This window comes from Carcharhinus amblyrhynchos, chromosome 25 (assembly GCF_965287045.1).
Source record: "Carcharhinus amblyrhynchos chromosome 25, sCarAmb.v2.hapA, whole genome shotgun sequence".
Classification (NCBI taxonomy): domain Eukaryota; kingdom Metazoa; phylum Chordata; class Chondrichthyes; order Carcharhiniformes; family Carcharhinidae; genus Carcharhinus; species Carcharhinus amblyrhynchos.
The window spans coordinates 16,051,165-16,077,653 of record NC_137348.1 but is presented as its reverse complement, the minus strand read 5'-3'; the positions used below and the strand labels follow the sequence as shown (position 1 = coordinate 16,077,653).

The window sequence follows — 26,489 nt, the reverse complement described above, 5'->3', positions numbered from 1 at the left end:
GAGCATTATGGCTCTGTGTCATTCCCCTGCCTTTTCCCCGTTTCCCTGCACATTGTTTGAATAGAAACAATCATCTAATGTCTTTTTGAATGCCTCGATTGAACCTGCCCCCGTCACAATTCCAAGCAGTGCATTCCAGACCCAAACCACCCACTCTGGCAAAACGATTTTTTCACACATCACACTTGCTTTTCTTTTACAAATCACTTCAAATCTGTGCCCTCAGAGTTTTACAAAAATAGATCCTCTGTGCCAGCCTCAAGTACCTACCTATTTTAACCCCATTTTCTAGCACTTAGTTGTAGTCTCGTTCCTGATCCTTTTAGTGTATTTATTAGTGTCACAAGTAGGCTTACATTCACACTGTAATGAAGTTACTATAAAAATCCCCTATTTGCCACACTCCATCACCTGTTCGGGTGTGCTGAGGGAGAATTTAGCAAGGTCAATGCATCTAACCAACACGTCTTTCGGATTGTGGGAGAAAACCCACACAGACATGGGGAGAACATGCAAACTCCACACAGACAGTGACCCAAGCTGGGAATCGAACCCAGGTCCCTGGCACTGTGAGGCAGCAGCGCTAAGCACTGTGCTACCGTGCCACCCCACAAGTGGAAACAGTTTCTCGCTATTTATCCTGCCCGACCCTTCATGACTTGGAACATCTCTATCAAATCTCCTCTTAGCTGCCTTCTTTGCAACCTCTCCAATCTATCCTCAAGTCTCTCATCCCTGGAACCATTCTTGAAAACAGCTTTTGCACTTTCTCCAAAGCATCCACTTCCTTCCTATAGCATGGTGCCCAGAACTGCACACAGTGTTCCAGCTGAGGTTTAACTAGTGTCCTGTATAAGTTCAGTATAACGTACTTGCTCTTGTACTCTATGCCGCCATTAATAATGATGTAGAGACGCTGGCGTTGGACTGGGGTAAACACAGTAAGAAGTCTCACAACACCAGGTTAAAGTCCAACCAGCTTATTTGATAGTGATCCCACAAGCTTTCGGAAACGCTGTTCCTTCATCAGATGTGTGGAAGATGTAGATAAAGTGCTTTACCCAGTAAGCCAGTTGCTATGTCCTGGATGATGTTGAGTTGCTTCAGTGTTGGTGGAGCTGCACTCATCCAGGTTAATGGAAAGTATTCCATCAAACTGCTGACATGTTGTCTATGGTGGAGTATATAGGGAATCAGGAGAGAGTCACATGTCACAGAAGTAATGGCGTTGAATATGATGAGGAGATGTAAGAATCTCACTTGGTAGAGATGGTCATTGCCTGGTACATGTGTGGCATAAAAGTTATTAGCTACTTATTAGACCAAACCTAAATGCTTGTGTGCAGACACAGAATGCTTCAGTATCTAAGGAAATGCGAATAGTGCTGAACTGTAATCATCAGCAAACATCCCCACTTCTGACCTTATGTTGGAAGGAAGGTCATTGATGAAGCAGCTGCAGATGGTTAGACTTTGGACAGTACCCAGAAGAACTCCTGCAGCAATGCCCTGGGACTGCAATAATTGGCCTCTGACAACCATGGCCATCTTCCTTGGTCCTAGTTATGACTCCAGCCAGTGGGGAGCTTTCCCCCTGCTTTCTATTAATCTCAATTTCAGTAGGGCGCGTTGATGCCATGCTCAGTCAAATGCTGCCTGGATGTCTTGGGCTATGAGCAGCTGTAACATCAATAAATTGAAAATGTAGCCTCCCCCTGGCATTAGGGATTCAGTTACTTTAAATGATTTAGAAAGGTCTCCCACTGTCACACATCAACAACATGGAAGATAATATAGCAAAGCGGTAAAATAGATAGCTGTTAAATTTGTGTTTTGATAGACTCATACCACTACAAGTAAGCAAAGGTGTTAAATGGCACAACAGATCTTGTTACAAATATGTTATATAATAATTCTAATTTAGTTTGGTGTAGTGTCCTTAAATGCCAATTGCTGTAATCTCAAAAGTATACCTCCAAGAAGGAAGAATCGTACCTCATCTTTACAGGCAGATAAGAGCTTTATTATATACACAAAGCATGACCTCCAGGACCCTTAGCAGCGACTTATCCACAGAAGTTGAATTGAGGCAGCAATTGTTCAAAACCCTTACACATCGTGCACATTAAGGTCAGCTTACAATATAAGGTGAAGCAATACTGGGAAACACCAAGAAACTATGATGGTTATGAAAAACTACACGCTCACATATTACCCCAATTCTCTGTGTAAATTCTGTGTTTGATTTGATTGGTAACAAAGGCAGAAAGGAGCTTGAAAAACAATACTGCACAAAAGCGTCGTCATTTATCACTTACAACAAGAACACGCTTCAGGTGAAAAATTTTGTAGAGAATTTAGATCTATAAAATGTGACATTTTATTGTATTTCTTCGATCTTTCCTTCAGCCAAACAGTCTCAGCCTATGAAAATGTTACCATCATTGAAGACCAAATGTGCCGATGGCAAAATATAGTCAGGCCAAAAACCTTTTGGTCTCAAAATTTAGGTGGCAAAGTTCATAGAATCAAAGAATCCATACAGTGCAGAAGAGGCCATTCAGCTCATCGAGTCTGCACTGACTCTCTGAGAGGGAGTATTTTACCCAGGTCCTCTCTCCCCACCACCCTATCCTTGTAATCCCACACAGTTACAACGGATAATCCATCTAACCCACACATCTTTGGACACTAAGGGGCAATTTAGCATGGCCAATCCACCTAACCTGGACAGGGTGGCACAGTAGCACAGAGGTTAGCACTGCTGCTTCACAGCATCTGGGATCCAGGTTTAAGCCCCAGCTTGGGTCACTCTGTGTGGAGTTTGCACATTCTTCCCGTGTCTGCATGGGTTTCCTCTGGGTGCTCCAATTTCCTCCCACAGACTGAAAGACGTGCTGGTTGGGTGTATAGGGGCTGGACCGTGGCAACTAGGTGAATTTCACAGTAACTTCATTGAAGTGTTAATGCAAACCTTACTTGTGACTAATAAATTCACTTTATCTTTGGACTTTGGGAGGAAACTGATGCAGACATGGTGAAAAAAGTGCAAACTGCACACCGACAGACAGCCGAGGACGGAATTGAGCCTGGGTCCCTGGCGCTGTGAAGCAGCAGTGCTAACCACTGCGGCACTTTGGGAATTGCAATCTGCTTTGAAATAAGCTTTAACTTGTTCATTTCTGTATTCACTTACTAATGGTAATTTCTTAAAACAGTCTTTCAGTGAAACAGTAGAAAGCTTCTTCCCCATTGCATCAACCCACCTCGAAACGCAAGTCAGAGTTTAGGAATGAGGGCTGAGAATGATTTTATCCTTTCAGCTACAGCTTGCCAAAGGCATCCTTCAGAGCTGACAATCGGTTTCCGATAGACTCCTGCCTCAATAACTCCTTTTCTGAGACAATGTATATCTGTTCTTTTCGAGTCACTTGTGATCCACTCAAAAATACTACAATATATTGTTGCATGCAAACTTCAAAAATAATTATCACACATGACCTCAAGCATTTAGCAATCTGTGCAACCAATAAATGTCAGAAAGTTTGTAAACCTTGCACAATACTTTGCAAAACGACTGAACAATGAGAGTTGAGAAAATCCCAAATTTATTTGCTTGTAGTCACGACTATTTGAATGATTAAAATGTGTTGGAGAGTAATACATTGCTTCTTTAAACAGGTCCAATTGTTTCAATGTGTCAATGCCACATATCTCAAAGTAGGAATTTCAAACAAAAAACAAGAAATGTCACTTTCTGGATAGCAAACCTCGATGTGAAAAGTAAGTAAGGGGGTGGAAGCTATTACAATATAATGAAATAGAAACTTGTTGCACAAGTTCCCAGCCTGTGAAAAGGTATATTAATATACTCCTCTTGATAAAAATCATAGAATCCCTACATTGCAGGAGGCCATTTGGCCCATCAATTATGTATTGGTAATCCCACCCAGGCCCCATCTCCACATTTATTATTTATCCTGCTAATCCCTCTGACATTAAGGGGCAATTTAGCATAGCCAGTCAACCAAACCCCTACATCTTTATCATAGAATCCTACAGTGCAGAAGGAGGCCATTTGGCCCATCATGTCAGCACCAACCACAATCCCACCCAGGCCCTATCCCCATAACCCCGTGTATTTACCCTAGATATTTCCCCTGACACTAAGGGGCAATTTAGCATGGACAATCCATCTAATCTCGCACATCTTTGGACTGTGGGAGGAAACCAGAGCACTCAGAGGAAACCCACACAGACACTGGGAGAATGTGCAGTCTCCACACAGACAATGACCCAAGGCTGGAATTGAAGCCGGGTCCCTGGCCCTGTGGGGCAGCAGTGCTAATCACTGTGCCACCCATGCATTCTGTATCAGACGGAGTTAACCTATCTGGAATCTAGAAGTTAACCACTATCTCCTGTTTGTATTTCGATGAGAATTCTTCGAAATATAAAAGCATACTGAAGTATGGGAACTATTGTACATTATCGAAAGGAGGCCCACTCAAAGTTTCCTATTCAGGATTATCTTGCAGATCGAGAACAGCCCAGGAATCCTGATCCTTCTTATAAACAGCCATTTCCAACTCCTCTTCCCTCTCCTTTTCCATCCCCAGCTCCTTCACCAAGCATGAGGAGCTTATAGCAGAGACTGAACAGGATGTTCTCAGCTGATGTTTCTCCACCCTCCCTGTCTATTTGACATGGTCCTGGATAAGTCTGAATACAGTTTGGGAAGAACAAATTTACTGCCAAAAATTCCTGACGTTTGTTACTGACTCCATTGCCTTCTCTGTCTGTTTGCTCAAACTGAATCCCACTGCGTGCAATCTTAACATCTGCTCAGTGGAGAGTTAACTTCAAGGACCCCATCCTCTGCACGACCAAGTCCCTCGATCTCAGCCTCTGCAAAATTCACTGCCTCTGTCACAAATTTCATTTCAAATCACGGTCACCTCTGAATTCAGTCTCTGGGCTTCATCCTCTGTAAGTTCCACATCACGCAGAGCTCTTCTGCCATTATCCTCCCCTATATCAAGTGCCACTTACCTATCACTGCCTTCCTCTTGACCAACACTTCATCCCTCCCTCCAAAATTCCTCCATTGTCTTGTTTTACATTTCCTGTGCAACCGAGTGCAGTTTTACGTTCCCCGTGCATCATCTATTTGGGGATCATCCCCATCCAATATTTTATTTTAGATAGTAGACCCTTGCACTCTCACGGTCCAATTCCTTTGAACCAAACCTCACCCTTCCCCCCGCCCCCGTCCCTTCCTTCCTCTCGCCAAGATCTTGAGACCTTTGAAAGCCTGACTCATCGCTCATTTCTCAAATCTATCTCCGCACTCAAACGCAAGGTTTCGAATGCTTCAACACCTAGTACTTTCCTACTGCAGGACAGTGCTCGAAGTTAAAAGGCGCTTTACAAATGCAGCTTGTTACTGTTTCATTGCTTTGCAACCCATTGCAATTAAACATTTCTACTCCTATGGAACCCTAGCCCTAAATGTTGGGTGGTCATTGCCTTGTAACAGAGCTAGCATTCAGAGTGAGGAGCTGCCAAAATCAGTTGGATAGACATGGTTTGGCTAAGATAGTTTTCACTTTGAAGGGCATTTACCTCCATCAGCACCATGGACACAAGGTGGGTGTAGCAGGGCAGGAGTGGTGGGCGGGGGCGGCATTGAATAAATGGCCCAGCAAGGCTAGCTTTCCCAGGCACAGTGGCGGGGTGAGCTGGGGGAACCGGGTGAGAAAATAAAGTCACCCACCTGGCTAATTGGGTGTCAACACAGTAAAAAGTCTGACAACACCAGGTTTTAGTCCAACCGATTTATTTGATAATAGACTCACAAGCTTTCGAGGTTTCCCTCTTCGTCAGGTGAATGGAGAGTTCTGGCCTCCATTCACCTGACGAAGAGGGAAACCTCGAAAGCTTGTGAGTCTATTATCAAATAAATCGGTTGGACTAAAACCTGGTGTTGTCAGACTTTTTACTGTGTTTACGCCAGTCCAACGCCGGCATACCCACATCATAATTGGGTGTCATCAGGGAGGTCGTCAAGAGCACATCTTTGAACCCAGCAGCAGTCCTGAAGACTTCTTCTCCAGAACTTGCCGTGTCACCAGCCAAACTCTTCCAGTACAGCTACATAACTGGCATCTACCCGGCAATGTGGAAAATTGCTTAGATATGTCCTGTACACAAGAAACAGGATAAATCCAACCCCAATCCAACACTATCAGTCTACTCTTGATCATCAGTAAGGTGATGGAAGGGGATATCGACTGCAATATCAAACGTGGCACTATTCAGCAATGAGATGCTCAGTTTGGACTCTGCCAGGGTCACTCAGCTCCTGACCTCACTACAGCCTTGATTTAAACAAGAACAAAATAGCTGAATGCCACAGGTGAGGTGAGGGTGATTGCCCTTGACATCAAGGCAGTATTTGACCAAGTGTGGCATCAAGGAGCCCTAGCAAACTGGAGTCAATGGGAATCAGGAGGGAAGACTCTGCTAGTTGGGAGTCATGCCTGGCACAAAGGGAGATGGTTGTGGTTGTTGGAGGTCAATCATCTCAAGTCCAAGATATCACTGCAGGAGGTCCTCAGTAGTGTCCTAGGCCCAGCTGCTTCATCAATGACCTTCCCTCCATCATATGGTCAGAAGTGGAAATGTTCATAGATGACTGAACAATGTTTAGCACCAGTATCCTCAGAAACTGAAGCAGTCCATGTCTAAATGCAGCAAGACCTGGAAAATATCCAGGCTTGGGCTGACAAGTGACAAGTAACATTCGTGTCACACAAGTGCTAGGCAATGACCATCTCCAACAAGAGAGGATCTAATCTTTGTCCCCTTACATTCAGTGGTGTTACCATCACTGAATCCCCCATTATCAATATTCTGGGGATTACCATTAACCAGAAATGAAACTGGACTAGACACATAAATACTTTGTCTACCAGAGCAGGTCAAAGGCTAGGAATCTTGCAGCAAGTAACTCGTCTCCTGACTCCCCACAGCCAGTTCATCATCTATGAGCCATAAGTCAGAAGTGTCGTGGAATACTCTCCACTTGTCTGGAAGAGTGTAACTCCAGCAACACTCAAGAAGCTCAACACCATCCAGGAGAAAGCAGCCAACTTGATTTCTACCCAATTCCTCCACCACCAATGCACAGTGGCAGCAATCTGTACCATCTACGAGATGTACTGCAGGAACTCATCAAGGTTCTTTAGACAGCGCCTTCCAAGCCCACAACCACTACTATCTAGAAGGACAAGAGCAATAGATACCAGGGAACACCACCACCTGCAGATTCCTCTCCAAGTCATTCACCATCCTGACTTAGAAATACATCGCCATTCCTTCACTGTCATTGGGTTAAAATCCTGGAACTCCCTCCCTAACAGCATTGTGGATGTACCTACACCCCAGGAACTGCAATGGATGCAACGCACCACCACCTCCAAACAGCAATTCGGAATGGGCAATAAATGCTGGTCTAGCCAGCGATGCCCACTACCTATCAAAAATTAATTTGAAAACTTTCTCAGTATTTTTAATGGGGCAGGAATCTGTTTGGATTTCTCTGAATATGCTGACCAATTCCAGCCAGGGCGGCAGCACTAGAAGTGTTATTTGATGGAAAAGGTGCACAAGATTAGGCAGAATGAAAACTACTGAGTAGCAATCAATTGTTAATAACCAACAGTGCCCTGCTCAAACTCTTCATTTGCCCCGGGTTCTGAGAGGATGAAGAATATCTCTTTTTTTTTAAGACCATTGCACAGACAGCAATGGCTGCCATTTCAGTCATGATGTGGGTATGCCGGCATTGGACTGGCGTAAACACAGTAAAAAGTCTGACAACACCAGGTTTTAGTCCAACCTATTTATTTGATAATATACTCACAAGCTTTCGGGGTTAGCCCTTTCGTCAGGTGAATAGAGAGTTCTGGCCTCAGACAGAGCATATAAAGCACAGACAGTTTAGAGATTACTGATTAGAATGCGAATCCTTACACCTAACCTGCTGTTCAAGACCTGAAGTGGCTGATAATGTGAGTGGAAGGAGCACTGATCACAGTTTAAAGAGATGTGTATTGTCTCCAGACAGTACAGTAAGTGAGGTTTTGCAAACCCAGGCAAGTCACGGGGGTTACAGGTAGTGCGACATGAACCCAAGATCCCTGTTGAGACCGTCCTCATGTGTGCGGAACTTGGCTATCAGTCTCTGTTCAGCGACTCACACGACAGCGCAGAGTCGCTGAACAGAGACTGATAGCCAAGTTCCGCACACATGAGGACGGTCTCAACAGGGATCTTGGGTTCATGTCGCACTACCTGTAACCCCCATGACTTGCCTGGGTTTGCAAAACCTCACTTACTGTACTGTCTGGAGACAATACACATCTCTTTAAACTGTGATCAGTGCTCCTTCCACTCACATTATCAGCCACTTCAGGTCTTGAACAGCAGGTTAGGTGTAAGGATTCGCATTCTAATCAGTAATCTCTAAACTGTCTGTGCTTTATATGCTCTGTCTGAGGCCAGAACTCTCCATTCACCTGACGAAGGGGCTAACCCCGAAAGCTTGTGAGTATATTATCAAATAAATAGGTTGGACTAAAACCTGGTGTTGTCAGACTTTTTACTGCCATTTCAGGCCAGGGGTTAGCCAAGTTCTGACCAATGCCCATTGCATCAACCTATTCCAATCCAGCAGCACAGCTGTCTTCCGGATCACTAAGCCCCCAGTTATGTGAAAATCCCATTTCCCAGCAGGCTGGAACAAGAGGTGAGAACGCGAGCCAGGATTGATCTTGCCTGAAACTGGAAAGTCAGTTCCATGGGCAGAATTTTCTGGCCAAATTCGCCGCAAGACTGGAAAATCTTGCCTGAAGTCAACGGATTTTTGCATGGTCCATGTCCCACCAGCTACAATTCCCGTGGCAGGCGGGATGCAGAAGTTCCATCCCATGTGTTGTGCGTATTGCACTATCGCCACTATGTAATTCTGCACTAATTGCTTGCGATTTTTAACCAAGGCCTTCGCAGGAGAAGAACAGCTATTATTCCCCCTCTGGCCCCACCACCCCATGCTTTTTGTTAATTTTCCCCAAATCAATTTTGAACAGGAGCAACATTGGCACTTTCTCCTGATAATGAACTGTTGTTAATGCATGCCCACGGAGGGGAAGATATGGCCTTGGTACTTCAGAAGAAATGTTAAGCTCAATTCATGCAATGTCTGCAACCAGTCTAATTTACGGCACTGTTTTAAGGTGCATTACTAAGCTACTAAATCGAAAATCTTTCACCAGCTTGCTACTTAATAAACATATCTTTGCCTGCATTTGACTCTGTGTTTGTACCAGCACCTTTAGTTACTTGTATTTAATGCTTACTGAATAACCACACAATTATTTATAATGACGCGGGAGAGATACTCGGTCGAATCCCGAGGATCTGAAACATTCTGCTTCTCAGGTTACAACTTACAACCTGCAAAATATCGACTGAAGTTATTTAGCCACATCTTTAAAACTGGCACTCCGAAGAGGACAGTTCAAAGTAAAACATATTGCAAAAGGATTAAGGTCATGGCAAGGGTCAATAGGAAAATCCAAGGGGTTTGTGTAAATTTGACTAGGATGCAAAGTATAAGGCACTTTGGTTAACTGCCCTGTGGTTCACATTACATCATGTGTTTTTTTACAGCTTCTCATCAGTTGTTTACATTTCAAACTGAATTTATAGGAGGCATCAGCAAAGAACTAATCATTCACATTTTGATCCAAAAGTCAGACTTCAACATGATAAATCGATCTAGACTTGCAATTCGCCATGGATTATTTGCGCCATTCTTTCACACTCATAAAACCAGCTGATGTCTATGGAAAATTGTCTGTGTCATTGTTCCATTTTGCACGACATTCATCTCAGGATTGTCGCTTGCAATAAAGCGTGCACAGCATTGTTGGGCACCAGGACATTCCTATCCTTCTTTCCTAATCAAACACCACTCTTTTCCATGGCAGTAAAATCTCAGGACTTACCAGCTCCACGGAACCATAGTGTTTCCTGCTGAACTCCCCACGCCGACAGCCCAGGTCTTCGGAGGCAGAGCTGGAAGAGAAATGCTTCATCAGTGAACGTGTCCAATGGCATCCAGGCCACTCACATGAAATAGATCATTGCCTTGCAAAATGGCTCAACCAGTTCACTCATGGGACGGTTTCCAAAGCACCAGCAATGTTCCTTTTCCCCGGCAAGCAGCGTCAGTTGCTGCCCAGTACAGCATTATTATGCCCCTGAGAAAGGAAGGATCTGGAATGCGTGAGACTTTAGATGAAAACCAGTAATTCAATTAAATATTATGTCATTAATCGATCGATAAACATTTCAAGGATGCTGCTCAGTGGTAATTACATTCGAGAATCTTATCTGGAAAACTGGCGGTCACAGTAAGGCCTGGTTTGACTGGTGTGTACGTAACCTATCTTAACCAATTTTTTTTTGCCCTATTATGCTTTAATTAGTTTCTAGAAAGGAGATTCCGTTCAGTTCTTGAAGGTTCTGAAAAGAACAGATAATTGTGGTCCATTGCCCTATGTTCCAGCAAGCAGCTTGTCCGATATGAATGGATAAGAGGATAAGTCAGAGAGTTCGAAATGATTGAATACCTGCAAATCGACAGCCCCCATTCCCCTCCCCTCCAATTTTAAACATGTAATTCTAACAGGAGAAGAAAATTATTCATTTCTCCTCCTTTTATGTTGTTGCATTTAAGGGTCTCTATTTGATTGTATCCAGAATAAATGGCCAATTTTTGCACTGTCACTTTAAGTGTCCCTCTGAGCGTGGTACCATTTCATTTGGAAGGAGAGTTGCTGATTAAGACACATTGGGTAACTGGACAGACACAATGAGTCAGGCAGCCCACATTCCCCCACCCCACTGCTCTCCACACAGGCATGTTAAGAGTGGTCAACTTGGCAATAGCCATGTCAATAAACCTGAATGTGTTCAGCAGAAGCAGCCTCCCAAGTGTTTGCAATTACGGTCGCCTGCAAGACTCGAGGTGAGTTGTGGAGGTTAATGACATCTGCACAGTGACAGCAGGTAAACAGAAAGGATCTTGTGCAAAGATATTCTTTTTTTCTTGGGTTAGATGTGGAATCAGAACATCAACACTCCTGCGTTTCTTTGTTATTGTTTAGATTCACTACAGTGCAAGGCTGTTGTAAATTCATGCCCGGTTTAATACAAAACCTGGTTATGTCAGCAGGTCTTTTTAGCTCTGGGGGAGGTAGGTGGTATGAATGATGCACCTTTCGATGCCTGCTGAGGAATAATCCTCTTCTACTGCATTCATAAAACCTTCTGTGGCTGTTGGAATCATGCCCTTTCCTGCGGGATGTTCTGATATAATCAGTGGTCGACTGAGAGAGGAATCAATGCAGAAATCTTAGCTTGTTCTGCCATTGTCTTGGCAGAGAGCAGTGGAAGAACATAAATTGCTTCCAACTACGTAAGCAAGGGCAATGATATGAAAACAGAGTGTGTAGCTCTCAGCATTTGGAGGTGAGTCGTGACTCAATAATTGTTCCTAGCCCATTTGTCTGAGCAGAATCCCAACAGTACATAAGGAGGCCATTCGGCCCACTGAGCCTGCACCAATAACAATCCTACCCAGGCCCTACCCCCACTTATTTACCCTGCTAATCCCCCAACATTATGGGACAATTTATCACGTCCAACCAACCTAACCCACACATCTTTGGACTGTGGGAGGAAACCAGAGCACCCAGAGGAAACCCATGCAGACATAGGGTGAACGTGCAGACTCCACACTGACAGTCACCCGAGGCTGGAATTGAACCTGGGTCCCTGGCGCTCTGAAGCAGCAGTGCTAACCACTGTGCCACATTTCTAACTAAGTAAACATAAGGCATTTGAGAAGAGTTGGAATAACACTTTTAGTCTTGCAATTACATTTGAACTACATTCAAAGTGGCGTCAGTTTCACGTCCTTAACACATTTAGGATAAAAATAAAGCTATCAGATAGACTTGTTTTTATCTCCTGTGTTCTGTCCCTGCCTCTCCTCTCCTGATTTTATCTTGTTCAGTAGGTTCCAACCACTGCTCCATTTCACTAGGAGGGAGCCAGAGTCAAAACTGACCACCTCTTTAGCAAACGACCACACACACCCAACACACACACCTCCAACAAGTACCTGTGCATGGATTTCCAGCAGGGGTCACTAACTGGGGATCAGGAGGAGGAGTGCTAGCCTTGGCCACTTACCTCCCGCATCTAACCCACAGAGAGAGAGAGATAACTGCTCTCCCCAACCCCACTACTCCCCCCCCCCCCCCACCCCGCCCCAGGAAAAAACCAGCAGGCATCAACCCCGAGACTCCCTTCTGACCTGTACAACTCAGTTGCATCTCTCTGTAATTTCGCTGCGAGCCGGCGGGGGAGTGCAGGGGAAAACATATTTTGGAAGATTATGCAGCTCTCTATCATATCACTTTTTCAAAAAAATGACACAAAGACCAGTTCAAATAGATTCCATCAGTAGTATTGTCTTAAACAACAACTTCTGTGTGCGTTGCACATTAACCAGCCCCGCAAGTGGAAATATTTCAATGACCAGCAACAGCTAAATCCTTTCTCAAGTAATATTTCAGTCAACCCTTAACACTGCCATACAACATGATGCATGTGTAAAGAAATATTTCACAGAAGCACTCTGACCATCAAATGGATCCAATGCATTCAAAAGATAAGGATGTTTAATATAAATCCTTATAGAACACTTCTGAGGGGAGGGGGACCTCCCCTTTATTGTAACGCATGTTAGGTTTCACAAGCCACTTTTTAAACAAGTAAATGCGGTGCAATTAGGCGGTACAAAGGCATAATGTTGAATAATAGCTCTCCTGAACCTACTTACTAATTATTATTATGGATTAGTAAGGAAAATTACAGGTGTTCGGGATGACATGAAACGTTCCCAAGCAATGCTTGAACGGAACAATGCGGAACGAAAGTTATATTTGTACAATGACGGGGGGGGGGGGGGGGGGCGGTGGAATAACATCAGAACAACCCAACTGTTTTGTCCTTGGTGCTGATGGCAAAGCGGACATCATCTAGTACTTGCCAAAAAAAAGCAATATGTTTTAATTTACCACGTCAAGGAAGTTAGTTCATTCTTGTGTTGTAGCAACATGCAGCGTTCAGATATACAACGCCCACTTCGTGTTGTGGGCCAGCCTTTTTTTTTAATAATAAAACACCTGTCAGCTATCTGACAACACTTGGCTTTGAAAACCTGCAATAAAAATGCATTTCTCTCCTCCCCTGTATTTGGGGGCGGGGGGGGGAGAAAAGTTGGAAGGAATGATGGAGAAGTGGCAGGATTTTCTCCATCACTCCCCCCCCCCCAGTCACTTCAGTGCAGAGACAGAGAGAGAGAGCTGGTATTTCTCTCTGCCCCCTGTATCAATAATAAAGTAGCAGTCAGTATGTGTTACAGTACCTGCAGAAGGACTGTCTCGGCACATCGGGAAACATTCGGCAAACCTTATTCAACATGTTAAAGGCGTTGAAATGGCGAGGCGCCGTCTTAAATTCTCAAAGCAAGCAGAATGGAAACACACACACACATTAAAAATATTGAAATCAGTATTACCGTTGTGTGAAATTCAGCAGCTTAGTGGAAGACGTATCCGCAATGCTCATATCCATGCATGCGCCTCTCGACCAACACAATCACAATTCTAGTCAATGGAACTGGACATTTCGTCTGCAGCAAATCTCTAATGGAGAGAAATGTAACTTCACGTTCAATTCTGCAGCCTGATTTTTTCTAAAAAAGACACAATCTCCCACAGCGGCTTCTGGAAGTGTGTGTTTTCCGGCAGTAGCAATGAAATGCCCACACACATACACACAGCACAGAAAAAATGCAACATTAAAAAAAGAGAGGCGACGCATTAGCACGCGTGAGCCACCCTCCCCTCCAAGTCCAAATAATAGCAGGGTAATGAGAGCTGACAAAACGTGGCTCACATCTTAAATAGTGAATGTGGACTCTTCAGCACTTCATTCTCCACACATCACAGAGGCAAAGCACACACGCCTTGCGAAGCTCTAAGCCCTCCCCCCTCTGCCTTCAGACTGCAGCCCCAAGCACCTCCCTCTGTAGTCTGTGTCCTCTCCGCTCTGCCCTGGGAACCACAGGCAGACTGAAACTGGGGGGAACTACAACTACCGGCGGCCAGCGCCGCCACCCCCTCCGCCAGCCTCGGCTGATGGGTGGATACCCCCACTGTATCCATTTCACTGGTTACATTCTGACTGGCAGCTGTTGGAAATCTACCTGTCAGCCAGGATGCCGCAAAACACTCCAGGCTTAAGCTGTGTTTCAGCGAACACAACCAACAAATATCAACCATGTTGCTCTAACGCTGTGACTTCCCTGACTGAGCTTCCACACAGCGCAGTCCAATTCATATCCCGTTCAACTGTCCTGAAATGTTTGGGTGAAATCAGAATACTGCATTAGATATTCGCCAAACTGGTCTGTAAGCTGGATGTTGTATTGCAGCCCAAACTTACAGAAAAACCCATCAAGGGACTTATGGAATCCCTACAGCGCAAAAGGAGGCGATTCAACCCATCTGCACTGACTCTCCAACAGAGCATCTCACCCAGGCCCTATCCCCGTAACCTCACGCATTTAGCCCCGCTAATCCCCCACCCCCACCCATCACATCTTGGGACAGTAAGGATGGGATTTTCCAGCCACGTTCACCTCAAAACCAGAAAATCCCACCTGAGGTCAACAGATCTTTGTATGGACCTGTCCTGCCTGTTACGATTCCTGTGCTGGGAGAGATGAGAACATACCACTCTAAGGGACAATTTATCATGGCCAATCCACCTCATCTGCACATCTATGGACTGTGGGAGGTAACCGGAGGAAACCCATGCAGACACAGGGAGAGTGTGCAACTCCGCACAGACAGGCACCCAATGCTGGAATCAAACCTGGGTCCCCGGTGCTGTGAGGCAGCAGTGCTGACCACTATGCTGCCCTTTGGACAGAGACAGCTCAGTCCACATCTTCTAACCCCTGGGTTTTTAGATCCATTATGTATAAAATCCTAGGCAGATTGTCAAACTATTCAAATCAGGATGTAAAGTTATATTTATACAAATCTACCACGGCTTTGGGCTGCTGAGCTGCAGGAATAAGGTGACATATCCAATAGTAAGTGAAAAAAGATACACAAAATGCTGCAACTTTATAAGACCCTTGTCAGGCCTCATTTAGAGTATTGTGCGCAGTTCTGGTCGCCTCACTATAGGAAAGATGTAGAAGCTATTGAGAGGGTACAGAGGAGATTTACAAGGATGTTGCCTGGACTGGGAGGCATGCCTTATGAAGTTAGGTTGAGGGAGCTGGGTCTCTTTTCCCTGGAGAGACGAAGGTTGAGAGGCGACCTGATAGAAGTTTACAAAATGTTGAGAGGAATAGATAGGGTGGACTCTCAGAGGCTATTTCCCCGGGTTGAAATGGTTGCTACGAGAGGACACAGATTTAAGGTGCAAGGAGGGAAGTTCAGAAGTGATGTTAGGGGTAAGTTTTTCACTCAGAGGGTGGTGAGTGAATGGAATCGGCTGCCGTCAGTGGTGGTGGAGGCGAACTCGCTGGGGTCTTTTAAAAGACTTCTGGATGAGTATATGGGGTTTAATGAGATTGAGGGTTATAGATAGGTCTGTAGGTTGGTAGGTGTTGATGTGATTGGCGCAACTCGTGGGCCGAAGGGCCTGTTTGTGCTGTAGTGTTCTATGTTCTAAAAGTGTGTAGGGCAACACAGTGGCACAGTAGTTAGCCCTCCTGCCTCACGGCCACAGGGACCTGGGTTCAATTCCCGGCTTGGGTCACTGTCTGTGTGGAGTTTGCACGTTCTCCCCATGTTCTGCATGGGTTTCCTCCGGGTGCTCCAGTTCCCTCCCACAGTTCAAAGATGTGCAGGTCAGGCTGATTGGCCGTGCTAAATTGACCTTATTGTCAGGGGGATTAGCAGGGTAAATATGTGAGGTTATAGGAATAAGGCCTGGGTAGGATTGTGGTCAGTGCAGACTTGATGGGCCAATGGCCTCCCCCTGCACTGTAGGGATTCTATGTATTTTATCTTCAATATTCACAAAATCTGAGCAATGATGTTTTGGGTATCACAGCTATTACAAACTAAGGCATCACTACACTGTGGAGGATGTCTTCCGTTCAAAGATACATTCAAGAAGGAATGTCTGCCTTTGCAGGTTGACACAATTAGCCTGTAACACCTTGAAATAGAGGGAGGTTCTCATCATATCCTTTCTAATATTCATCTCTCAAGAACCACCACCAAGCAGATAATCTCACTGCCATTTTTGAAGTTTGACTGTGTGCAAATTGGGTGTCTTTACTTCAAAAGTAATTGAGAAGCTATGGAGTACGTTGAAATGTGCTGAAGGGAAGACAGGTGCTATGTAAATTGTTAAGAACCCAGCTGATGTTAAATGCTTAGGAATTCCAAATGCCTGAAGGGAAACTTGAAATGCCGGTTTCTAGCTATATCTTTCTTGCAATTTAGTATAATATGAGGAAAGATGTGAAAATCAGTGAGGTATGCTCCAGTCTTACTTTAATAATTAAGCAAAATAAATGTTTATTGGACAGTAAAACACATTACAAGAAAGGCAACTAAAAATATACTTAATTACTTTAATGGCTACACACAATATCCTTAAGTTGACCCACTTTCACATTCCTCCATTTTCCTAAACACAGAGCTAAACCTCCCCTAACAACACTCTGCAGGTTTCAACACAATGATCAATATCCAGCAATAGTTACCACACTAGGTACTTCCATCTCTTTCGGGAATTGCCTCTAGTTTAGAATAGCAACAACTGGCAGTTCAAACAGGATTTCCCAGGCAATGGCTTATTTGGAATGAATCCAGCTTGCTGCCATCTGTGTCTGTGAACTTGAACCAAATTTGTTTACCTCACCTCAGCTTATAGGATGTACCCTGCCACTAATACGCTGCTTTTTATTTTGACCTTTTCTTATCTGAACTACTTGTCTTAGGGATCCCTCTTAATGACCTTTCTTACATGAGCTCCCCCTTTTAGAAAGTAAGTGTGAAATTCACTCATATCTTCTCCTTTGAACTTTTGCCATCGATGCTTTAATTCCTGAAATTCTATGCCCTATTGTCATCCATCTTTCTCAGGTTAATATCAGATTACAGTGTGGCCAAGCTAATCCGCATATCAAAAACCTCATTCAATCTGTCTCCAATTCCATGTATTAGATACAGAAGGAAGCCATTCTGCCCGTTAGTCAGTTCTTTGATGGAGCTATTCAATTAATCCCACTCCCTTGTTTTTCCACATAGAACTGTATTTTTTTTGCTTCTATATATTTATCTCCAATTCTCTACTGAATCTTATTATAGAATTTACTTGCATTACCATTCCAGATCACAACAATGTGCTGAGTAAAACAACACTTTTAATATCAGCTCTGGCTTACTGCTGACATGTTACCTCATGTCTTCTCTGGTTATCAACTCTTAAGCCACTGTCCCACATTTATTCATAGAATCCCTACATTGCAGAAGGAGGCCATATGGCCCATTGAGTCTTCACTGACCGCAATCCCACCCAGGTTCTATTCCCGTAACCCCATATATTTATCCTGCTAATCCCCCTGATACTAAGGGCCAATTTAGCATGGCCAATCCACCTAATCCGCATATCTTTGGATATCAAAACCAGTCAAAATTGTGGATATCTCTGTCAAGTCTCCTCTTAATCTTCTCTGTTCTAAGGAATCAGCCCCAATTTCTCTAATTTCTCAATTTAACTGACTTTTATCATCCCTGGTGAAATTCTAGTGAATCTCATCTGCACCTTTCCAAGACCCTGGCATCCTTTCTAAAGTGTGGGCCCCAGAATTGAACATGGAATTCCAGCCATGGCCTAAATGGCATTTTATGAAGGTTCAACGCAATTTCCTTTGGTTCGTACTCTTATTCTACTGAAGCCACAGACCCCACTTGCATCATTTAACAGCCTTCATCACTTGCCCTGCCACCTTCAAACATTTGTATACATAACAGCGCAGGTATCTCTTTTGGCCACCCACTTTAGATAGTCAGAAGCTTTTTCACAGAGTGGAAGAGTGAATTGCTAGGGGGCATAGGTTTAAGGTGTGAGGGGCAAGGTTTAAAGGAGATGCAGGAGACAAGACTTTTTTACACGGAGGGTGATGGGTGCCTGGAACTCGCTGCCAGGGGAGGTAGTGGAAGTAGATACAATAGTGACTTTTAAGGGGCATCTTGACAAATACATGAATTGGATGGAAATGGAGGGATACGGTCCCCGGAAGGATAGACGGTTTTAGTTCAGACAGGCAGCATGGTCGGTGCAGGTTAGGAGGGCCAAAGGGCCTGTTCCTGCGCTGTAATTTTCTTTGTTATTTATTGCATCATCTAGTTCATATTGCCACTTCTCGTTCTTCTTAAGAAAATGTATAATTTCACACTTCTCATTATTAAATTTCATCTAATTGGCCAGTTCTTTGATAGAGCTATTTAATTAATCCCACTTGCCTGTTCTTTCCACATAGAACTGTATATTTTTTTACTTCCAAGTATTTATTATCCAATTCTCTACTGAATCTACTTACATCGCCATTCCAGATCACAACAAAGTGCTGTGTAAAACAACATTTCTAATTATTTACTGCATTTCTGAATGCCATATCATCGGTAAACTTTCAAACAGTGCCCTATATGGCCAATCCCAGCTCATTAATGAGCATAAGAACAATGGTCCCAATATGATGCCCCAGAGGACACCAGTGTCTCATCCCCTCCAGTCTAAAAATCAACCATCACCACTACTGCTTTCTGTCCCTGGGCCAATTTTTATGTCCACGCTCTCCACAGCCCCTTAAATCCCAAGTGCTTTAATTTTGCTAACATGCCTATTATGTGGTGTTTTGTCAAATGCTTTTTCAAAATTGTGTACAAAAAAAATCAAACACACTATTCTCATCAACCCACTACATTACTTCATCAAAGAGCTCAATCAAATTAATCAAACATGATTTACCTTTAACAAATCTGTCCTGACTATCACTTATGAGTCCGCACTTTTCCAAATACCATTTAATTTTCTCCTGGATTACTGTCTCCCCTAGAATCTCTGCAGTGCAGAAGGAGGCCATTTGGCCCTTCTAATCTGCACCGACTCTCTGAAAGACCATTTTACCCAGGTCCGCTCCCTTGCCCTATCCCTGTAACCGCATGCATTTACCATGGCTAATCCACCTAATCTGCACATGTCTACCGACATTAGGCTAGCTAGCCCATAGTTCTCAGGTTTATCTTGGCAGTATTAAATTAGGTACAATTGCCCTGATTTTATCCATTTATCCAAGTGGTCCTAAAGGAACAGAACGTGGTTAGAGACAGTTCGATCTTTGTAGTCAATATGATAATCACACCCAAGCATGTTTGGGAGCATTGACATAGGACATCCATGAATATAGTGGAAATATTCTGTGAATATTGTTCCACTGCTAAGCATTGTGATTTTGTTGGCATTTATGTCTGACCCTCAATATTTTTCTAATTTGGTATTTTAGTCTAAAGTTCATAAATACTATTCTGCTAAAGCCATGTTGGATAACACATTCAAATCATCAAAACAAGCTTTAATACCAAGAGTGCCAAGCAGTGGCCATTTCCAATGAGAGCAAATCTAACCATCATTGCTCCTTGACATTCAAAGGCATTAGCATCGCTGAATCCCCCACAATCAACACCTTGGCAGTCACCACTGACCAGAAAATGAACTGGGCCAGTGATATAAATACTGTGGCTACAAGAACAGGTCAGAGGCTGGGAATTCTGCAGTAAGCAACTCCCCAAAGCCTGTTCACCATCTACAAGGTACAAGTCAGGAGTGTGATGAAATACTCTCCAGCTGCCTAGATGAATGCAGCTCCAATACTCAAGGAGCTCGACACCATCCAAGAAAAATCAGCCCATTTGATTGGCACACCATCCACAACCTTCAACTTCACTCCATCACTGACGCACAGTGGCAGCAGTGTGCACCATAAACAACCTGTGCTGCGGCAACTCACCAAGGCTCCTTTGACATTATCTTCCACACTCCAATCTCTACCACCCAGAAAGACAAGGGCGCCAGATGCATGATAACACCACCAGCTGCAAGTTCCCCTGCAAGACACACACCATCCTGACTTGGAACTATATCACTGTTCCTTTACTATCACTAGATCAAAATCCTGGAACTCCCTCCCTTCTAGCACTGTGTGTGTCACATGGAGTGCAGCTGTTCAAGAAGGCAGCTCATCACCAACTTCTCAAGAGCAATTAGGGATGGGAACAAATACTGGCATAGCCAGCAAAGTCCACATCCTGCGAAAGAATATTTTATAATTATTACTTTCTGCTTGGCAAAAACAGATGAAAATTGGAGAATAGGAACCAAAATCACAATGACAAGGGTTGCAACAGCTTTTGAGAAGTTTAGCTTTATTGAAAGGGGATTGAAGAACAAGAATAAAGGAGTCTTGCTGCAATTGTTTCAAGGAGTATTATGCACAGTTTTGGTCTCCATTTTGAAGGAAGGTACATTGGATTGGAAGTGGAACGGGGAAGGTTCATTAGGTTGTTCCTGGGATGTAAAACTTGTCTATGGTGAGAGGCTAAGTAAATTGGGTATATATATATATTCTCTGGCATTTTGTGGGGTGGGACCTCATACCCACTCACGTCGTCTGTGGCAATAGTGGCGGGGTGGCAAGATATGGTGAAACCCAGAAGTTGTGAATCTTGCCAGCGAGATTGTGACTTCCGATTTTTGCCGCTGCCTCGCTGGCGACATAATCAGGTTCTATAATGGATTTTAATACATTTTAATTTATTTCCATATAATTAAATACACCCACCCCTGCCATATATTGATCCCTCACCATATTTTCGTACCTCACTGTTGTTATGGTAACAAGGTTTACAGCAGGTTCACCCAGGCGTGAACCTGTCATGCCCCACCCCCCCCAACCCCCACCCAGCGCATAAAGGTGAATATAGGCCCCAAGGGAAGAGGGGCACGGTCAGGCAATGACCTGGCAATGTCCCTGGCACAGGTTGGCATTGTGCCCATGCCAATCTGGCAATACCAACCTGTGCCGGGGGTACCACCTGGGGCAGGCCATGGTGGGAGCTCATGGGGGAGGGGGAATTCATTCATTTGTGAAGGGTGGGGAGCGAATGTGGGAACTCTGGATGCCAGTGGTGGTTGTCTGGGGGGGCTGAGCAGCTCTGATCGCGGGCGGGTGGGGGGCGGGGGGAAACGATTGGAGCCCTTAAGACCTCTCTGGTGAGATCAGGAAGTTATCTTTTCCTCTGATCAGGGCATCTTGACGCAGCCAGGCTTTGCTGAGGTGTTTAGGCCCCGCCCCTCAGCATGATGGCATGAAACACACACATGACTGTTTCGTTTTGACAGAGTGGCAGAAGATCAGGAGAGAACACGGGCCTGCTTCTCTGGAAAGAAATGTATTAGTTTGCAGTCAGATCTTGACACTTTGCCAAATTCTGATAAGATTGCCCTCCTGATCTCAATGAAATATTCAAGATCCTGAAGGTGCACAATATGGTGAACACTAAGAGGCATTTTCCTGTGGCTGGAGATTCTAAAACATGGGGCACAGTTTCGGAATAAGGTATCAAAGATTTTAGTCTGACTTGGGAAATAAATTCTTCTCTCCAAATCTTTGGATTTCTCTACATCAGTGGGTGGTGGATGCTCCATCATTCAATATATTCATTGCTGAGATAGGAACCTTTGAAGTCTGTCTGGGAATCAAGGGATATAGAGAGTAGGCGGGAAGGTGAAATTGAAGATTAGCCACAACTGTTTGGATGGTGGAGCAGGTTCATTGGGTGGTGCAATGTACTCCTACTCCAGTTCCCTCTGCTCATTATGTTTTCCACAGCAGAATGGAGCGATGCATTGGTCCAAGCTTTGCTGCAGCAGGGCAGTATCTGAAATTTATTGGGCTTGATCACGCTTAGGCTTCGGAAGATTTGCGCGACAAGCTATTGAAAGTGCAAGTTGATATCATTGCACAAGAGACATACGAGCATAGGAATTAGGAGCAGAAGTAGGCAAATTCAGCCCTTCGAACCTGTTCCACCATTCATTCAGATCATGGCTGATCTCTCCCTGGTCCACCTCCCCACCTGTTCCCCACATCCCCTTATCCCTTTTTTTTAATTAGAAATATATCCATCTCCTTCTTGAAACCATTCAACGGTGCACCACGCCATGGGGCAGCGAGTCCCACAAATTCACCACCCTCTGCGAGAAGTAGTTCCTCCTCATGTCAGTGTTAAATCTATAGCCTATACCAAACAATAATGTGTCACCACTTATATTGAAGGATTGAGAACAAACAAGGGTGAACTCAATGTCAAATCAGGTACAGAATGAGGAATAAAGAGTAGGAAAGAAATCTTGGATTACAAGATAGATAGGAAAACCAAAAACATTTTTTTTTAAATTTTACATGTTTTCAAATCTCAGACAATGATTAATACATGAAGGAATGTATTAATCACACTTTCAACTTTCTGGACCAGAATGGTTACAATTATATTAGATTATTAAAGATTAAACAAGTCAAAAGTGGTGCTTATGCTTGTAGTTACTAGCTCTGAGTTTCTGTGGTGGATAGACCATAGAACCTTACAGAACAGAAAGAGGCCCTTCGGCCCATCGAGTCTGCACCGAACACCATGCCACCCAGGCCCTATCCCCATATCCCTACATGTTATACCCACTAATCCCTCTCACCAACACATCCCTGGACACTAAGAGGCAATTCCTTAGCACAGCCAATCAACCTAACCCGCACATCTTTGGACTGTGGGAGGAAACCGGAGTACTCTGAGGAAACCCACGTTTAGATCTAGTTCATGTCCACCATGCTGCATCTACACATCGCTTCATGGATTCCAGTGGTGAGGCAATGAGTAAGATACCACTTTTGGAAAGTTAACAGCTGACTGAGACAACCCAGATAGCCACGCTGGATACTGACAGTTAATCCTGTATTTTCCCCACGCCAGTAATTGCTGTATCATTTGTGCTTAAATAACAGCAAGCTCCATTAGCTCCACTGTGACACTGACAGAAAATTCTATCCCAATATACACATTCTAATTGCTCAAAGCATAATGCTAACAAATGGACTCTTGTTCCTTACACTGGTGAATCCTACTTCAATCCATTCACACCGGGCAGCTTGTTCTGGACGGGCAACAGAGTTGACCAAGCCACGGGTACACTTCCAGAAGGTTGCCACCAGACCCAAGCCAATAGCTTATTAGTGTTCTTCATGTGTCACCAATGACCGGATCTATCTTTTGTCCTCTTCACCAGCACGTTGAATGAGTGTTCCCGCATGTTCGATGGTCCGGCAAGTTAGAAGTTCATTAAAATAAATGAACACAGCAGAACATTTTAATCAGCTCGCTGCTGTCTGTTCTACTTTGGAAGATGTCTGAATATGGATGATAGTCTTTGTTACAGTTTCAGCCCTCAGATAAGAGTCGTGCAGCTCATTACAACACTTCCTATATGACAACAGTGATTGCACTTCTGAAGTCATTTAATTGGCTGTCGACTGCTTTAAGAGGTCAAGAAGTCTACCTTCCCTTCTTTGGCTCACTCCCATAAACTGTCTGAGCTTCGCACATTCACAAGCGTAGTCCACATATGAATTCTACAATAATGTAACAGAGGTGTGCAGCAATAGCATCTACCTTAAACTGGATAATCAAGTCTTTTGCCTTCAGGTGTGATTCGCCATTATTTCTAAAGGTGAGCTGAGATTCATTTAGAAGTCACACAGCACCAGGTCGCACGATGGCAAGTGGTTAGTACTGCTGCCTCTCAGCGCCAGGGACCTAGGTTCAATTCCTGGCTTGGATCGCTATTTGTGTGGAGTCTGCGCATTCTCCCTGTGTCTACGTGGCTTTCCTCTGGGTGCTCTGGTTTCCTCCCACAGTCCAAAGACGTGCTGATAAGATACATTGTCCATGCTAAATTCTCCTCCAGTACACCAGAACAGGCACTGGAGTGTGGCAACTAGGGGAATTTTACTGTAACCTCATTGCAGTGTTAATGTACGTCTACTTGTGACTAATAAATACACTTTAAAGTCCAACAAGTTTATTTGGAGTCATGAGCTCGTGATTCCAAATAAACCTGTTGGACTTTAACCTGGTGTTGTGAGACTTCTTACTGTGCCCGCCCTAGTCCAGCGCCAGCATCTCCACATCAGAGATTCGTTTAATCAGATGAGTCATGAGTCTGCTTAAGGGAATGGAGTAACACTTCATCATCAAACCTTGTTCACCTCAGCCAACTTCTCTCCTCCTGTGTGCTTTTGGCTGCCGGCTTACCTCCTTACACTGGTAAAGAATTACCTTTCATTCAAGACAGTTCCCAGCAACAAAAACCCAACCCCCAGTAACTTGGACTCCAATTCTGGCCCTGGCAATCCATGGTTCGGCTAATCCGAACGTAGCTTTCGATCCCACCGGTTTTCTAAGCCCTGACCAGCGAGGCAGTGAGTGACTCCAATATTGTCCCTCTGCAGTGATACGATTGGGTGATATGCATTAGGCTGGGTGACCCATTTTTCGGCCAACACCGACATGATGGACCGAATGGTCACTTTCTGTGCTGCAAACGATCCATTAATCTGTTCCAAGGCAGCAGACAAACTGATTCCCCTGAATCCTAGGGATTTTAACACTGCCCAACTGACAGAATCTAGACAGTAAGGCAATTCAAATTACCCATGGGACTCTCCATCAATCCTGCATCTTGCAGTTATACCTGCTCGGAACAGGTGAGATGTGGCATCATCTTTAATCAGCAGAGACTTTCTTTAACTATGCAAACGAGTCTCCGCTAACGTCAATGGGGAGCGACTGCTGTTTCAACCATGGGCCAGGGTGGAGAAAGTGTTTATTCTTTTTGTCTGATCACACAACAGCGAAGCAGCTTGGAACATTTCTCCGTGTTAAAGGTGCTATATAAATGGACGCTGTTGTTGTTTTGTCTCAGGCCAATCTCTCTCCTAGAATCATAGAATCTCTACAGTACAGAAAGAGGCCATTCAGCCCATCAAGCCCACACTGACAACAATCCCACCCAGGCCCCATTCCCTTAACCTTATGTATTTTATCCCATTAATCCTCATGACACTGAGGGGCAATTTAGCATGGCCAATCAATCTAATCTGCACATCTTTGGAGTGTGGGATGAAATTGGAACACCTGGAGGAAACCCTTGCAGACACGAGGAGAATGTGCAAAGTCCACCCAGTAACCCGAGGCCAGAATCGAACCCAGGTCCCTGGCACTGTGAGGCAGCAGTGCTAATCACTGTGCCACTCACTAGAAGGAGTCAGATACAGTAGAGACCCAGAAGAGGTAAATGATTCTACTATTTTGTTACATTCAGACTGAGGTTAGGAGGAACAGAAGTGGCCCTTCAAGAACAGTTAAAATCTCCTGTACTTCTGGTTACCCTTCCCAAGACTTACATAACTGAGTGACAGGGAACATTCTCTCCAATCCTCGGCAGTGACCTCCTGCTCCCCAACATTGCACTGCCACCCCCTGGCCATTGTTGCCTTTGGACACAATACCTAACCGTGGGGGAAGGAGGAGATCTGCAGACAGGGCCCCAGCATTAAAACCTCCCAGGCCTCATGCTGCTGAGGTCAAGGAAGGATTGGCACCCACCTTCACTCCCCCACCCACCTGATGGCTATCTGGGGTGGGATTCTCCGGCCATTTTAACCCCAAGATCAGAGAATCACACCCGGGGTCAATAGACCATATTGGATAATACTGCTGCCTCATAGAGCCAAGGATCTGGGTTCGATTCCCAGCTTGGGTCACTGTCTGAGCAAAGTCTGCACGTTCTCCCTGTGTTGGCGTGGGTTTCCTCCGGGTGCTCCAGTTTCCTCCCACAGTCCAAAAGACATGAAGGTTAGGGTGCATTAGTCATACTAAACTCTCTCAAACAGGCACTAGAATGTGGTGACTAGGGATTCACAGTTATTTCATTGAAGTGTTAAGGTGAACCTACTTTTGACTAAGAAATAAATATTAATGAATAAACTTTAAACTTTAAACCTTTGCATGGTCCTGTCCCACCCACTACGATTCCTGTTGTGGGTGGGATGGGAAAATTCTGCCTCAAGTTCAGCTGTGCCCACATGAACAGTCCTCAGCACAACATGAATATTTCTTAACTCTCTAAGACTCGATAAA

General features: G+C 44.4%; 1 protein-coding gene across 6 annotated transcripts in view; it reads right to left on the bottom strand.

Annotated features, from left to right (window-relative positions):
• garnl3 (GTPase activating Rap/RanGAP domain like 3) overlaps window positions 1-26,489 on the bottom strand; it is a 408,597-nt gene that overhangs the window by 335,730 nt on the left and 46,378 nt on the right. For 3 of the 6 annotated variants that reach the window (XM_080211833.1, XM_080211835.1, XM_080211836.1), the window contains exons 1-2: window positions 13,721-14,053; window positions 10,074-10,143 (exon numbers count right to left, since the gene is read on the bottom strand). In XM_080211833.1, coding sequence (XP_080067959.1) covers window positions 10,074-10,143; window positions 13,721-13,776 — 126 coding nt within the window. In that variant the 5' untranslated portion in view covers window positions 13,777-14,053. Of the gene's footprint in view, window positions 1-10,073; window positions 10,144-13,720; window positions 14,055-26,489 lie in introns of those variants that run through there. The other 3 variants (XM_080211831.1, XM_080211834.1, XM_080211832.1) reach the window with 2 other exon arrangements.